Genomic DNA, 17,844 nt, shown 5'->3' on the forward strand with positions numbered 1-17,844 from the left:
CTGTGGTCCTGGACAATGGATGCGAGAGGGGTCATGTAGATGCAGAAGAGTATGCGGCTTAGGGAGGGGCACCATGGAACCCTGCAGCTGATCTCCGTGGGTTCTGACAGGTAAGGCGGGAGTCTGACTCTCTGTGTTCAGCCAGACAGGAAGGAGCGTATCCATTGTAGGGCCTTTCCACGGATGCCAGCTGCGTGGAACCTGGAGCAGAGGGTAAGGTGTGAAGCCGTGTCGAAGGTGGCTGATAGGTCCAGTAGGATGAGGGCTGCTGTATGGCTGTGGTTGAGGAGCGAGTGGAGGTCATCTGTGACGGCAAGTGATTGCTCTTGAAGCCTGATTGGGATGTGTCCAGAATGTTGTTGTCCTCAATGTGCTTATGGAGCTGAGCATTGATGGCCTTTTTGATGACCTTGGATGGGAAAGGGAGTAGGGAGATGGGGGAAGGGGGGTCATTTTTGAGGTTCAGGGGGTCGGCCATGGGTTTCTTCAAGGGCGGGCGGATCTCGGCGAGCTTCCAGTCCTCTGGGAAAGTAGTTGTCTTTATGGAACACTTGAGGGTGTGTCAGAGCTCGGGTAGGATGGATGAGTTGGCTTTGTTGAATATGTTGCAAAGACAGGGGTCTGTAGGAGCTCTGGAGTGAATGTGCTCATGATGGTGTGGCTCTCGTCTGTGGTGAGGGTGGTCCAGTGGTGTAGGATCTGCAGTGGTTTGGTGGGATGGATCTGGGGGGTGTTGGAGGGCCCGGAGGGTCTTGGGATGCGAAGCTGATGATAGACTCATACATGGCCCATATTTTACTGTTTTTAAGAATGCCTGTAGTAAGGCAACCCATCCGAGCATATTGTAAAATAGCAACGTTCTAATGTTCGAATTCTGGCACTTCAGTGCACTGCCACCATGAAAAAGGGAGGGTAAAAAATATTGATTAGTGTGAGGTCAATAACAGAACTAACGGAATTCAATGCCACTTTTGGCTTAGTCTTTGGAATGCCTCGATATATCGACTGAACTGAAACAAGACACTAATCAGGGTCCTTGGGTAATAGTTCAACAGCAAACCCAATCATAAAACAGTTTACAAAAATAATTAAACTACAATAAAACGTTTGGGTACTCTGTACAGCCTTGCTTTAGTAATAAGCATAACGAGGTGTGGTTCTATAAAGTTAAGACCATTGTGCCAGTTGTTACCCCAATCCTGTTCTTATGAGCTGTGCTACATTGTACTGGCCTTTATAAAACGCTCATGCAGGCAAAATCATTGTGACGGGCGCTCACTTTTAAGCCTTCTGGCTCACATTATCCTACTGATCATGCACACGCAGCAAAACCATGTGCTGATGAGGTCTCTGGCCATCCTGTGATAGTGCGCGGTGTATGTAACAATCAAGGCACACATCCTTTAGGTACAGTGCATTACACTATATCTTACGAACTACCCGCAATGTGCTGCAGGGAAATGATTCAATACTTCGCCACCTCATCATAGCAACTGTCACTTTAGTTGGGCGCTTTCATTTCTAACCCAGCGCATTTCACCTAAAGTAAGAATATTATGACAGGGAACTTCAGTATCTTAAATGCATAGAAGAGAAACCTAAAAAATGTTTAAGCATTAATGGCCTGACAAAAGGTAAACCCCAAAAAGTGATATTAAAAATAATATTAACTAATCACAAGAAATGAATCAGAATAGCTGCAAAGCGTGATAGCACTGAGTGGCTATTCCTGTTAAATTAAGCACTTTGCTGCACTCAGTGCGCATGGGGCAGTGCAAGTGCACACACGCACACTGAGTAAGGCCTCGACACATGCAATCTCGGTGCACAATCCCAGAGCATATTTTACGTCTATGAACTTCGCCAGTGATGTCATCAGTGCAGTCGGATGTGATTGCCCTGGCAAAGGCCCTTGCATTTAATACGTTTTGTGCCCCCTATTTATTGCATTTGCTAGCTTAAAGTAAGTAAGTAGACTTGAGACATCTTTGTGAGTTTTCATGAGGTTATTTCGAAAAAGGTGATTTAATATAAGAAATACATCGACGAAGAAAACACAATTTCCACTAAATTAATGAACACACTTGATTCTTAAAAGTGTGTATAAAAGTACTTTTGTTATTCAGAAGGCTTCCGTACATCTTTTCAACTAATTCTGTTCTTTAGGAAATTGACATATAAGCAAAAATATGTCTCAGGTTTACATCGAAGGTCCATATTTGAAGTATATCACAAGCAATTAAACGTCTCATCTCTACCCTGTGTGTGTTTGTCATCGGAAATGTAAACATATACACGTGCGCTTAGCATGAGCAGACACTGGATTCCACGCCTACATAAATGCTGTCAAATAATTTTATTAAATGGCGCAATTTAAATTTCAATAAATGTGTTCTCGAGCTATGAAAACATCACAATTTGTCAGCGATATTACTAACACAACACCTAAAAAATACAGCATGTTTTTTACAAGTTTTGACAGCTGCCTAATGGGTAAAAATGATAAATATGTGTTGACATTCTGCTGTCTACTTGCTTTTGACTGTAAACGGTTTAAATGGCTGTTCCAGAGTAGACATCTGCTGATATCTAATCAGGGACCCACATCCTGCCCTTCACAGAGCTCCGTTATGCACTTTTCTTTTCCACGTTGTAGTTTACAAAGGGGACAAATGATGAAAGGTTGTGAGCTGACATGCATTTCCGGGCGCATCAGCGGCGAGCAATGAAGCTAATTACCGTCTTCAAGCTTGCCTCATCATTCAGTCATATCTGTAAATCATGTCACAGCATTTACGCCTTTAGAGGCCTAGTCGACAATTATTTAATTACCTACTGTCCCACTTAAGGTTTGAGAGATGGCCAGATACTTATCAAACCGAATTTATCTTATGAAACGATAGCATATTTGGAATATATATTGTTTTGCCCCAAAGCACAGTTCTGGTCGGTGGCTGATATTCTACACCAATGGCAGTTTCATGACAGTCTCCAAAAGATGTCAAAAATGCATTTTGATTTTGAAACTGTCACACCAGTGACTTCCTATTTATTTTTCTGAAAACACGTTATTCACAAACGTCTGTACTGCAGTCACAAATAAACTTGCACCAGCCCACTCAGCCCAGAAACCTATTTTACAAAAATAAGCGTTGAATATATCAATAGGTCCCTCGGTCTGGAGAAGCTCTACTAAGGTATTTTATAATTGGTTATGTGGGAAGTACTGCTGGTTGGGGCAAATCAGAACATCCACTTTGTGTAGAATTGTCATATTCTTTTCATCTCGAAATTTACTTAGCATTTTGTCACCTTGGTCTGGTTAGTTCCAGTTCCTCCTATTGTAAGGTGACAATTCAGCAATTGTGCTCACATGCCATTTTTCGATCAGGCTCTACATTACTTTATTTTTCATGACATTATTGGTCAATATAACTAAGCATCCAATTATAGATTTATTTTACAAATATTTAAATTCTGTTTTTCAGGAGGTTAAAAGTGCTGGGGATGTACTGAGTATCTATTTTTTTTTAATCCTTTATTAGATTTCAAACGTATGCATCGTAATGCGAGTCATTTACTGGAGAATGGAGCAGTTTATAGAAATCCTTAACCCATACACACAATCCAGTTATTCTCTGATTCCTGCCCCTACCCTTCCCTAACCTCCTGAGAATTGTTATTTTTCTATCACTGGGTATCAGAAAGCCTACCATTTCTTTCATTATCTAATAACTTCCTTCTGCCTGTCGCTATATTTGGAGAAGCCCAACAAATGTGACTTGTTGTCAGGGACTTCAACACTGGTGCCTTATAAACCATTACAAATCCATATTGAAACTAGCTAAAAAAGAATACCTGCCAAATACACACAAAAAAGCGCGGAAACGATGGATAAGAACTTCAAGATGGTTGCCAGTTCGGGCATCTAATCTGCCTCAACTTGGAAACGAATAATACAAGACTTGAACGATTAAAGAAGTAGCCGGAGTAAGTGCAATTTGCGACCCTCAAACTGTTTCTTTTGAGGGAGCAATATTTTCTGAGCATGTATGCACACCTAAAAAATGTCAGTGTTGGTATTCCTCATTTAGGCCCAAGAGCTGGAGATTGTCCTCCTTTGGTCTAAACCAATGAATTTCAGATTTTTTCTGTTAATCTACCCTGAACTTTTCTTGTCAAGTTTTTTCCCTCCAGCAGTTGATAACCATACTGTGCGCTAGCAGCACAGCGCGCTTTCTTCAGGAAGGGGGGGTGAGTTAGTGAGCTTTAGAATGCTGCAAACGATAAGAGAAAATGAAAGAAAAGTAAATGTCAGGACCTCGTTCAGAGGGCCATAGGGAAAGCACTGGGGCACAACCATGAGAGCTGTGGCCTTTTATTTTGTATGTCCCAGGTAGACCTACTATGGATCCTGAGCAAGAACCTGACTCTCAGTGGTAGCACAGGTCGAGATGTCCAAGGCTTCTGAGGGGGAAGAAGTAGTCACAGTGTGAGGGGGACTCAGGCTCACAACTCGTTCAGCAGCAGCAATAAATGATTGTCCAGTCAAATACTTGTGTTTTTTTTAAAAAAGGAGCCTTTATATACCAACCCAAAGTAAAATATGACATTCACAAACAATGCAGAGTTTCCTAAGGTCAGGGCTCTAGTGTTTGAACAGGCGGTTTCCCGAGTACTACTCCCCCTCTCGCTAGAAGATGTAGTTATTCCCCACTCACTATAGGCAACATTCAGGTTAAGCTACACTAGCAGTCCAAGTCTCACAAAATACCACTCCAACTCTTATAGAAGTCAAAAGTGTTCCAGCGCTGAAACGCTATATGGCAGGCAAGATCCCCTGGGGCATTCTGGCCTGTAAATCAGTCTTATCTGCACTAGCAGGGCCTGCATGGCCGGAATCTCCAAGTGAGCTCTCTTAGTTGGTGCTGGTGCTGCAGTTATTGTCTCCAATGAGTTCCTCAAATGCAGCCCTGCAGGGCAGCGATCGGGTATCTTCGTGTTCATCACTCAAATTCCTGCAGTTGCAGCGTCTTCGGGGTCTTTGCCACACCTGGTGCTGGTCCTCAGTCAGGGTTGGGTCTGCATGGGTTACCACAGCGGCCTCTTCCTCTAGACAACAGTTTCAACCAGACCACGTTCCTTGCCTTTTCCCATTGGCCCCACTTAGCATACAGGATTACCGTCCTCACTACGCACAAAGGCTATAGCTCGATCGGCACAGCATCAATCTTCATGAAGGTCCTACCTGGCTAACATGGTTGCCAACTTCACTCCTCACCCAGGCTACAGCCAGATTGGTACAGCAGCAATCTTCATGGCAGCCTCACTTGGCACACGGAGTCGCTGACATCCTTCTGTACCCGGTGGTGTAAAAGGCGTTCCCCTCACTCCTTGCTTCACAAATCCAATCACCAGGTCTCCCTCTGCACCTCACTGACTCCAGTGCTCTCCTCTTCCTCACAGGATACAGTGGTCTTGGCAAGGAGGCATGCACTGGTGCTCCAGGCTACATGGCCAGGTGGTCTTGGATTCCCTAGAAGTCTCTCATCCTCCCAGCACATGTATCTAACACACAAACACTGTGCAGCTCTACATACCAATCTGATGTAGGACAAGGGTGAGTTGAGCGCAGGGCAGCAAAACTTTACATGAGTGAGCCTGTAGGCCTCACTCCAGGGACACAGGTAAAAAGGCATGTCCACTTATAGCGATGACTACAAAGTATACTGCACCTAATGCGCTCATGCTCCTTAAACCCTGGCAAAGTAACTTTTTACCTATCTGAGGATAGCGTTTTGGGTGCCCATCCTGGTACAAAAAGACTGCAATCAGTGAGACGGGCCTATGTCATGGTGCACAAACATGATAGGTTTGCCCATGAGAACAATAAATCAGCACTAGAGTTCCAAATATCATTGCAGTTGGGGCACTCAGTGCAGGTATATACGTGCAGGGTTATACGTCCATTATCATGTGAGGAACTTTTCGGTCCCAACACTCAACAACAGAGAGAGTAAGAGATCGACTTTAAAAAATAAAACAACTTTCCAAGAGAAGATTAATTAACAGAAGTTTAGAGAGACGTAGTTGCAAAGAACTTCCAAGGAAGCTGGTTCAATAGTAATCATTTTTAGGTCTATCTACTAATGATCTCTTCATTAAAGGATGACTAAATTCTCAGGAGTATTAGCTAGGGATAGAGTTGAAGAAAGTGGAAGGGTGAATTAAGAATAGTAAAGTTTAGGGAGTGGATTAAGCGATAGTAATTGTTCTGTGTTTCATTATTAAGACTCAGCACAGTGTAGAAGCAACAAGAACTTTCCAAGACAAAATCACTCAAACAGAGAAGGTTGGAAGAAGCAGCTGAATGTCACCTAAGGCTATCTCATCTTATCTCTTTCTCCTGTCTCCCCTAACATCCTTGCACCCTCAAAGTTGCAGGTCAGAGGGAAGGACATTGAGAAATCAGCATCTGTTCCTGTGGACAATTCAGATAAACAACAAGATTAAACTTGACATACAGGGAGTGCAGAATTATTAGGCAAGTTGTATTTTTGAGGATTAATTTTATTATTGAACAACAACCATGTTCTCAATGAACCCAAAAAACTCATTAATATCAAAGCTGAAATTTTTGGAAGTAGTTTTTAGTTTGTTTTTAGTTTTAGCTATGTTAGGGGGATATCTGTGTGTGCAGGTGACTATTACTGTGCATAATTATTAGGCAACTTAACAAAAAAATATATATACCCATTTCAATTATTTATTATTACCAGTGAAACCAATATAACATCTCAACATTCACAAATATACATTTCTGACATTCAAAAACAAAACAAAAACAAATCAGTGACCAATATAGCCACCTTTCTTTGCAAGGACACTCAAAAGCCTGCCATCCATGGATTCTGTCAGTGTTTTGATCTGTTCACCATCAACATTGCGTGCAGCAGCAACCACAGCCTCCCAGACACTGTTCAGAGAGGTGTACTGTTTTCCCTCCTTGTAAATCTCACATTTGATGATGGACGACAGGTTCTCAATGGGGTTCAGATCAGGTGAACAAGGAGGCCATGTCATTAGATTTCCTTCTTTTATACCCTTTCTTGCCAGCCACACTGTGGAGTACTTGGACGCGTGTGATGGAGCATTGTCCTGCATGAAAATCATGTTTTTCTTGAAGGATGCAGACTTCTTCCTGTACCACTGCTTGAAGAAGGTGTCTTCCAGGAACTGGCAGTAGGACTGGGAGTTGAGCTTGACTCCATCCTCAACCCGAAAAGGCCCCGCAAGCTCATCTTTGATGATACCAGCCCAAACCAGTACTCCACCTCCACCTTGCTGGCGTCTGAGTCGGACTGGAGCTCTCTGCCCTTTACCAATCCAGCCACGGGCCCATCCATCTGGCCCATCAAGACTCACTCTCATTTCATCAGTCCATAAAACCTTAGGAAAATCAGTCTTGAGATATTTCTTGGCCCAGTCTTGACGTTTCAGCTTGTGTGTCTTGTTCAGTGGTGGTCGTCTTTCAGCCTTTCTTACCTTGGCCATGTCTCTGAGTATTGCACACCTTGTGCTTTTGGGCACTCCAGTGATGTTGCAGCTCTGAAATATGGCCAAACTGGTGGCAAGTGGCATCGTGGCAGCTGCACGCTTGACTTTTCTCAGTTCATGGGCAGTTATTTTGCACCTTGGTTTTTCCACACGCTTCTTGCGACCCTGTTGACTATTTTGAATGAAACGCTTGATTGTTCGATGATCACGCTTCAGAAGCTTTGCAATTTTAAGAGTGCTGCATCCCTCTGCAAGATATCTCACTATTTTTGACTTTTCTGAGCCTGTCAAGTCCTTCTTTTGACCCATTTTGCCAAAGGAAAGGAAGTTGCCTAATAATTATGCACACCTGATATAGGGTGTTGATGTCATTAGACCACACCCCTTCTCATTACAGAGATGCACATCACCTAATATGCTTAATTGGTAGTAGGCTTTCGAGCCTATACAGCTTGGAGTAAGACAACATGCATAAAGAGGATGATGTGGTCAAAATACTCATTTGCCTAATAATTCTGCACTCCCTGTATACCTAGGCAATCTGACACTTGGGTCTCCTCAGTGTCTACCTTCTCTCCAACATTATTGTGATGTTCCAGGCAACATCTCATTCAGTTTGTCCTTCATCAGATACCAGCCTGTCATCAGCTTTATGCAGGTCATCCTATGTTGAACTGATATATTAATTCTTGTTATATCTCTCCATAACCGTTCCCACGACTCCTCGTATGTTCATCCAATCCCATTGTTTCTTTTCATTCAGTCATGCACCTCAATATAAAAGTGCCTAGGGGAACAGTCAGCAGTTCTTTGCACTGTATTTTATTGGATTTTAAGTATTATTATTTCACAACACCTATGTGAGGAGTCAGCTGTTGTGATCCTGCTTTTGGTACCATCAAAGGGTTTTATAATTTTCTAGAATTGAGCTTCCTGTCTAGTTGCAGTATTTTTATTTAGAAGTTGTAAGGCCATGTTACTGATATCTGAATATGTCCTCTGCTGTTACCCTAATTGTTATTTTGTAAATTCCAAATGATCAAGACTGCCCCATATAGATAAGTCAAATCGGTTCCTACACTTCCAGTTCTTAGATTTCTTGAAAGCCACATACTTGCTTGCAGGTGTGCAGTCATAGTTAACATGAAAAGGCGTGTATGGAATATGTTATAAGCTGTTGAGATTTGGCCCCAGAGTCCCATACTTAAAGAAGGGTGTTTGTGATTTGGGTGCAATACAGACTCTGGTGTCTACCTGTTTTGGGAGCCATGTAACATCTCAAAAAGTTTATCTCCGGATCCAGTCTGACGTCTGGGGAAAATTCTAAGGTAAGGAATCTGCAACTAGAATATGTCTCTACCAGATATTTCGTTACCGAAGGTAAGTAACTTGTACATCTGATAGAGACTTCTAGGTGTAGATTCCTTACCTTAGAATAGATACCCAAGCGATGCCATCCTCGGTGGTGGGCTGCAAGTCAAGATCATACTAGGAAGTCCTGACTATCCAGGCAGAAGTGCTTAGCAAACATATGCAGGGACGCACATGTAGCGGCCTGGCAGATATCCAGGACAGGAACTCCGTGTGCTAACGCAGTGGTAGCAGCAGTTGCTCTGGCAGAATGAGCACGCAAGCCCTCAGGGGGATGCTTCTTGGCCAAGGCGTAGCACATTTTGATGCAAAGAAGCACCCATCGAAAGATGGTATGCTTTTGCACTGCCTTCCCTTTTTTTCGCCCCCACATGTCCAACGAAGAGTTGATCGTCCACCCGGAAATCTTTAGTACAATTGAGGTAGAACACCAACGCCCTTTTTGGGTCCAGAAGGTGGAGTCTCTCCTCCTCATGGGAAGGATGCGGGGTGCGTAGAAAGTAGGCAGAGTGATGGACTGGCCTACATGAAAGGGTGTAACCACCTTAGGAAGGAAGGGAGGAAGCCCTAGTGTGCAACACTACTTTGTCAGGGTGCACAGGTAAGTATGGAGGTTTTGAGGAAAGGGCCTGAAGCGCACTCAAGCTGCGAGCAGAGGTGATAGCTACCAGAAAGACAGTTTTGAAGGTGAGGAGCCGCAAGGGACAATTATGCATTGGCTCAAAGGAGGTACACATCAAATAAGTAAGTACAAGATTAAGGTCCCACTGAGGCATGATAAGTGGAGTGGGAGGAAAATAAATGGGTGATCCCTTTCAGGAATCTACTCACAATAGGAGATTTAAAGAGTGAGGGCTGATCAGGTAGCCTAAGAAAGGCCGAAATGGCAGATAAATACCCTTTAAGGGTGCCCAAAGTAGAGCCCTGCTGGGCCAAAGAAAGAATGAACAGAAGAACCTGGGATAGATGAGCGGAATGGGGGTCAACAGATTTGTTGGTACACCATGCCACAAATTTATTCCAACGAAAGGCTTATACAGTTTTGGTTGATGGACGCCTGGCTGCCAAGATAACATTGCAGACTTCGGGTGGAAGGGCAAAAGCCGTCAACTGGCGCTGCTCAATCTCCACGCATGAAGGCGGAGGTTGGGCAGGTTCGGGTGAAGAACTGTCCCCTGTTGCTCTGAAAGAAGATCCCCCCGAAGAGGCAGTCTGAGTGGAGGACCGATGGACATGCTCGATAGCTCTGGATACCATACTCTCTGTGCCCAGTCCGGAACCAACAAGATGACTTAGGCCCGGTCGTTCCTGATTTTCTTGAGAACTCTGGGCAGAAGAGGTATAGACGGAAAGGCGGAAAGGAGGCTGAGTTCCACTCGAGACGAAAAGCGTCTCCGAGCGAGTGCCACCTTGGAAACTCCAACGAGCAAAACAGCTGACATTGTGCTTTCTCTGCGGAGGCGAACACATCTAACCAAGGCTCTCCCCACTGCTGAAAGAGACCTTGCTCCACCTCCGTATGGAGACGCCATTCGTGATCGGCTGTGCATGGACAGCTGAGCTCGTCCGCTCTGGGGTTGAGGGAGCCCGCCAGATGTTAAACCATCAGGGTAATGCCCGGATGTTCCAGCCATGTCCAGAGGTGTAGTGCCTCCTGACAAAGGATCCAGGACCCTACTCCGCTCTGTTTGTTGGAATACCACATGGCGGTAGTATTGTCCGTGAACACCTGCACCACTTTCCCTTTGAGAGAGGGAAGAAATGCTTTCAACGCAAGCCTGATCGCCCGGAGCTCCAGCAGATTGATATGGAGCCCAGTCTCCGCTGGAGACCAGAGTCCTATGATCTCTGCCTCTCTCATATGGCCGCCCCAACCTAGAAGTGACGCATCTGTCACTATAGATAGGTCTGGTTGGGGAAGGAAGAGGGATCTGCCGTGGACCCATTGCAGATTCGAAATCCACCACTGCAGGTCTTTCGCAGTCCCCTCCGAGATCTGGATCAGGTCGGAGAGATTCGCCTGATGCTGCGCCCACTGGAACTTCAGGTCCCACTGCAGAGCCCGCATATGCCATCTGGCATGTGTCACTAGCAGGATGCAGGAGGCCATGAGGCCCAGCAGCCTCAGAGTCAGCCTGACCGAAACCCAAAACTGAGGCTGAAAGATTGGAATCCTAGCCTGAATGTCTTGGAGAACCTTTTCAGGAGGATAAGTCCAAAACTGCACTGTGTCCAGAACCACTCTGATGAAAGGGAGCAACTGAGAGGGAGTCAGGTGTGACTTAGGCACATTTATAGTGAACCCCAGCGTGTACAGGAGGTTCGCCGTAGTCTGAAGGGGGGAAATAACTTTCTGGGGTGGGTCCGCCTTCAACAGCCAGTCATCTAAGTAGGGGAAGACTGAGACCCCTAACCTGCGCAGATAAGCTGCAACTACCGCCATCACTTTTGTGAACACCCGAGGGGTGCTGGTAAGGCAGAAGGGGAGCACAGTAAACTGAAACGTAGGTAACGTCTGTAGGCAGTCAGGATGGGGATGTGGAAATAAGTGTCCTGCAAGTCCAACGCTACCATCCAGTCTCCTGGGTCAAAGGCAGACAGAACCTGAGCCAGGGGGTGCATTTTGAATTTCTCCTTCTCGAGGAAGTAGTTCAGGTCCCAAAGATCTAGGATAGGACGTAAGCCCTTGTCCTTTTTTGGTATCAGAAATTAGCGGGAATAACAACCACGACCTACTTCTGACACAGGGACCTTTTCTATAGCTCCCTTGGCCAAGAGATCTGCGACTTCCTGGTGGAGAAGCACCAAATGATCCTCTGGAAGGTGATTGAAGGATGGTGGCATGGGTGGTGGAGCAGATCTGAAAGGGAGGGAGTAGCCCTTTCGAACGATCTGCAAAACCCACCTGTCCGGGTTGATGTTTTCCCAGTGGGGCAGGTGATGGCGAATCCTGCCACCAACTGGACGGGAGTGTGGGGACGGACTAGGAGGGTTTGGAGGCTGCAGCGGGGGCCGAGGTGGACTGGGCAGACCTCTGGTTCCCTGCCCCACGGCCACGTGGGATTCCGGGTCCCCGGCCACACAGAGGCTGAACAGCGTGCGCGGTATGGTGGCTGGGTGGAGGACGCAACAGGGAGCCCCTTCCGTGGCCACGAAAGGGGCGAAAAGCGGACTGTGGTGGGTGTGGGGCAGAGGAAAGACCGAGGTACCGAGCCGTAGCCTGGGAATCCTTGAATCACTCCAAGGCTGAGTCTGCTTTGTCTCCTAAGAGATGGACGCCATCAAAGGGCATGTCCATGAGTGACTGTTGGACATCCCCAGAAAAACCAGAAGTTCGTAACCAGGCGTGGCATCGTAAGGCCACCATCATAGCAACTGATGTGCCCAGAGAGTTGGTAGTGTCCAGCCCACAATGGATTGTGAACTTTGCCGCATCTCTCCCATTGTTCACAGCTTGGGAGACGAAAGCACGGGCCTCCTCCAGTATCTGCGGCAGGACTTGCAAAACGGTATCCCACAAAGAGAGGGTATAGCGGCCCAAAAGGCATGCAGTGTTCACACACCGCAGCGCGAGACTGGAGGAAGAAAACAACTTCTTGCCAAACTGTTCCAGTCTTTTGGATTCTCTATCCGGGGGTGCAGAAGGGAATGCACCTGAAGAAGAAGAAGCCTGGATAACAAGACTCTTAGGCGTGGGGTGATGGGACACAGAACTTACACGTACATATACTTGCAAAACCTGTGCTACAAAAAGATGTCCCTGTCGTTATGCTCTTCTCAAATGTTCAAAATTCTGCAAATGTATAACGAGCGACTGCCAAAACAAATAAAGTGAACTATGAAAATGTGTCTAAAACAGGAGTGATAAACATTATTTTTTTATATATTCAGATAATAAACATGGTTTGATGTATGCCTAAAAGGATTAAAAACCATTATTACTTGTTTCATTTCTATATATGTCTCTTCTTACTATATAATGCCCGCAATTTTATAAAATGGCAGAATGGTTGCTCTGAGGGGTTAATTTCTGTCTCTATAATACTACTTGACCCCCAAAACCTAACTTTTAACACCAGAATGAAGTATATAGGTCTCATGGCGTCTGAACTATTACATCATCACTACAACATAGCCGCCATTTTTAAAAATGTTGTCCACAAATCAAAAATGAAAATCTATGGACACCAATTTTTTTATGGAGGTATATCAGGTGGTCTGGATTATTCGGTCACTCCTGACAATTTAGCGGTTCCTTTCCCGTGCCTTGGGGCAAGGGCATACATTTCTTCAATAGACTTTGCCTCAATATGAATATTTCCCAGAGTGCATGCCAACTTCCCTCTCCCAATTAACTGGGTTTGCAGTTCAGGCCCTGTTGGCCTTTCTAGCGACGTGCCATGCCTACAGATGAGATCATCTCTATATGCGAAAGGCTAATGGCCCATGGGCTGACTTGTTTCTTCCTTGACTGGAGTATGCCTCATAAATGTCAAGTAGGATTTATAGTTTTCTTTTGGCCTTGATGACACCAGAAAAGTTAGAAACTTGATTAAGTCAAGAGAGAATGTCTTGGTTGGATTTCAATTCACAAAATTTCAAAGGAACATGCCTAGTATCAATGCCCAGTCTATAGACAATATCCCCCATTCCTGAGTAACCAATGGCAGGAGCTGACCAATGAAATGTGTGCTGAGAAGCAGAGAAGTGTCCTTTGTGACATACTCCTTGTCTGCCTGCTGTTGCACTTCATTTACACTGCCTTTTCTTTTGGAAGATTTGATGTAACTTTTCAAAATTAGGAGGAATAAAACAACTAATGGTAAGAATTAGAAAAATCCATTATGGTATCTCACAGTTATTGTTTCTCCTTTATATACACTGTGATTTAGTGCAGACTTGAATATTTCGTACAGAGCATGGAAGAGAACACAAGGAGCACAACGTAGTATATAACCATGTGATGGCAAGCCTGGTACTCACTTTGTGAGAGCAGAACTCAAGCTGGAAGTGTTGTTGGCTACAAATTAACCATTAATCTGGTTGATGTCTTCTCCGATTTTGTGAAAACAGCAACCAAACTGAAGACCCAGTGGGAGCATATAAAAAAAGGGCCCAGTAGTCATACAGCAGAGCTCTGCAAGTGTCGACCTATTGACAATACATCAACATGCCTTTCAGTGCTCAGTACTTCAGACCAGTTCAAGGAAGAAGTCAAGGTGCCAAATACTGAAACGTCATCATAATACTGCAACAAGTCGTTTTGACCCAAGCCAAATTATCATTCATGAAAACAATTTGGGTGGGGATCAAACGTATACATTCACGTCCCCACATATTACTCTTTGACTGCTTCTTACCTGTTTTGCATAAGTTCTGCAACAAGCTTCATAATTGGAGTAGTACATGCAGGTTCCCCATACCACAATTCAATTGCTCTCTGTAGGATAGGAAGGTATGATGTGTATCTTGGAAAGTTGCATAGTTAAGGAATTCAAAGTAGAAAGTCAGGGATGAATTAGTCAAGCTAACAAAAATTGGACACATACAATAAAGAACACTAAAATGTACTTCGTACCAAAAAGAGGCACCACTTTATAACCTAATTCCTACATAACAATGTCAAAGCTTGCTCACAATATAAGCATGCCTGAGAAAAAGGTACAACTCTAATAAACGTGTTGTCATTTGCACCGAACACAGCTAAATGCAGTGATACATTGAGACGCACAGCACTTTTGAAGCTACATATATAATGTATCTTATTCTTGTCCTCAGAGTACTCATAAACCACTGATCTGCCTTCAAACAGAGATATTCCCCAAAACAGTCAGTGTCTGAAAGCCCCTAAAACGATTCAGTGTCGAAAGGAAGAGCACAGCTACTCTAGCTTCTCTAGCTATTACCTCATTAAAAGTTCAAGAGGAGCACTATAACGAATGCCTGACAAATTTGTCTTTTCCTAATTCATGTACCAGGCTTACCTCATTTTCAGAATTTCCTGCTCAGGAGATCAACCCATGGAACTGAGTCTATAGCTCCGGTTCAGGTCCTTTAACAACCTGTATAGCTCTTGGCAGCGGGCTGTATGTGTAAATTGTAGGTTTGAAATATTTGAAAGTTAAGGGAACTAAAGTGTAGGTAGAGAGTGTTGTTTATTAATTATTAATTGAAGAGATACCCTAGGAATAGTAACTTAGTTGGGGCCATGTGATTGCAAATGCTACGTCTGTGTTGTGTATCTTTGTATATATAATTTAAAAGTACTTTGAATGTGCAAGCCCAATGTGCATTCTTTTCACACAATGTATTATTTCATATGTAAATAGCTATGTTAAATTATGTAAATAGCAATGTTAAATTGCAGGCAATTTGTAAAGCATATCCACACATTCATTGAGTTAGCCATTCAGAGGATGGAGGGACTTGATATTTGGACTAATCAGACACTATATAATGCTACTGAAATTTAGGATGGGATGATCATTGTGTGCTTTTGCCTGTACTACAGATTAGATATATATATTATGTTTTTGCATGCTAATGTTTGGTAGTAAACAATGTGCACAATCACAGTGGGAAAAATGTTGTTTGTTTCAATGCAGAGATTATTATAACGGGTGGCACAGGTAGGATTAAGCTAAATGAATATGTCACTGGTGAAAGTCAATGGCTAGGCAAAGCCATAGCATTTGAATTTCATTTCTATTTAAGTTTTGTGCTGTAGCCACTACCACCAGATTTGTCAACTGTGACGCATGTCTCCATTTAGATTTCTATTTATTTTTACCTTTTACTGCGTTGGTATATTAAAGTGTTATGTTTTGAAATGGATGTGGATATTAAATGGTGCGGTGATGCCAGCAGAGTAGATACATACTTACAGTTTATAATACTTACTATAATTTTTTGGCTTGTCATGTTTTGACAACTTGTATTTTGGTGTAATGAAGACCGTCTGCATAACAATGTTACAGAACAGATGATTACAAATAATTGGTTTTATTAGCATCAACGCAATATAATTGTTTTTTTTTTACACATTTTATGCTTGATCTACATATAGTACTTCTTGTAAAAACAAATATTAAAAGATATGTAAATAATAAGGGAGTCACAAGGTTATGTTTTGGAAGAAGACAGACTTCAGGACTGATTAATCACACATCTGCTGATGAATTAGGTTCTGTAGTGGATGCAAACTACAAAAGAAGATTGCATATGATAGCAAGCTTTCGTGTGTTACATGTGTGTTTTGTTTCCACCACAATTAATCTTGGGTCTTAAGAATTCTTAAGAAGGATTTCCACAATGCTTAATGTGGCGGATTTCAATATTTTTTGTTTGGATGGAGAATCCAAGTTTGAATCATCAAACTGCTTGTAGCTGTTCTATTTCAAGAAATGAAGAATTTGCAGATTTACTTTAGGTATTATTAATTTTTTTTCACTATTAGCAAAATATTACAGATTACTAATAATTTTGGAGACTTATTTATTACTGTTGATACTTTATTTTTGAATTAGTGAATGGATTCCACTCAATGTTACCTTTTACAATTTTTGTTATTGTTTGCTTGGGAATCCTTACATATTTATAATTACAGTGCGTTTTAAAGTGTTAAGCATGTTTTAGGTTCTCTATTTGACAGCTACAGTAGTATTAATACATTTTTGACCAAGAAGTGTTTCTGTATAATAACTCTAAATGCATCTTTCCAGGAAAAACTTGCCCAAATTTAAATTCATTAACAAAATGGTCTACTTTGATTCCATCCCTTGTGTAGCATACTGGCATGATTTCAATATGCTGTCTAGATGCATTAATTGTTAAGATACATTGGACATGTTCTCCATATTGACCACAAGATCTATTTTGATTCATAGAGAACACTACATTTTTTTAAACTAATTAATGAAAATGTCGGGAAACCGATGAATTGCTAAGAATCAATGTAATCAGAAAAAAATGTGTTGCAAATGGTGTATATATCTTTAAAGATATACAATACATTGAGCTTACCTGGACTCATGGTGATGATCTGTGCTGTGTCTAACCACCTTTTCTCTTGCAGGTATGACTGATATGTCATATTTACGTTTTTGTGTAGTGGGTGAGGTCATGATTGGTGGGACAGTTCTGGTACATACAGGGCATCCTTTTAGACCACAGTGACAGCGGGGTCATGGGATCTTCCAGGGGGTGCTGGCTCCAAGTATAGAAGTTCCAGGGGGTGGGTGATTAGGGGCGGTCACTGACACATGGTCCTTACCTGGCAATCACCTGCGGAGATGCAGTAGGCGCAATCTAGCACAGGCCCCTGGGAGAGGAATTTGGGTGTAGAGGTTGCCTGAGGTAGGTATCTCAGCAGGCAGATAGGCTCCCTACACAGGAACATCCTGGTAGGGGAGGTCGGTGGGTCGGGCCCACCCATAAGGAAGGACGCATCCATGTCCAGATTTACAGGACACTGGGTTTTAGGAGGAGGAGACTCTACCAGTTATGATCTCACCTGTCAAGATATGATTTTGAAGGATACACAGGAACAATTGTAGCTATGGATAGGAAACTCCTGTGTATTAGCAACTTTGTTAAGACTAGGACTTGAGCTCTGTAAACAAAGATGTAAAACTGTGGGTTACTGTGCATAGTAATGGATTCAAAGTTGTGTTTTGTACAGTATATATGTCTAAATAAATACAGCCGGGGGTCTTTTGAGCCCTATCCCAACTTGTCTTGCGCTGATGATCTGACATTAGGGGGTATTGTGGGTGGTAGGGTGGTCTGAGGGTGGTGTTGCAAGGGACACTGTGACTGCTTGGCCATATAACTGCTACAGCCATGTCATGTTTGCAGCAGCGTGAAGTGGGCATTACATGGCACTGTATGATTTCAGTGTTGATACTGTACTATAGT

The 17,844-nt window shown here is 43.3% G+C and overlaps 1 protein-coding gene across 2 annotated transcripts in view; it reads right to left on the reverse strand.

Moving 5' to 3' along the window:
- The window catches only part of RANBP17 (RAN binding protein 17), a 1,172,021-nt gene that overhangs the window by 275,765 nt on the left and 878,412 nt on the right, over positions 1-17,844 (reverse strand). For both annotated transcript variants that reach the window (XM_069199335.1, XM_069199333.1), the window contains exon 21: positions 14,289-14,396. In XM_069199335.1, the coding sequence (XP_069055436.1) occupies positions 14,289-14,396 (108 nt within the window). The remainder of the gene's footprint in view (positions 1-14,288; positions 14,397-17,844) is intronic.

This window comes from Pleurodeles waltl, chromosome 7 (assembly GCF_031143425.1).
Source record: "Pleurodeles waltl isolate 20211129_DDA chromosome 7, aPleWal1.hap1.20221129, whole genome shotgun sequence".
NCBI lineage: Eukaryota > Metazoa > Chordata > Amphibia > Caudata > Salamandridae > Pleurodeles > Pleurodeles waltl.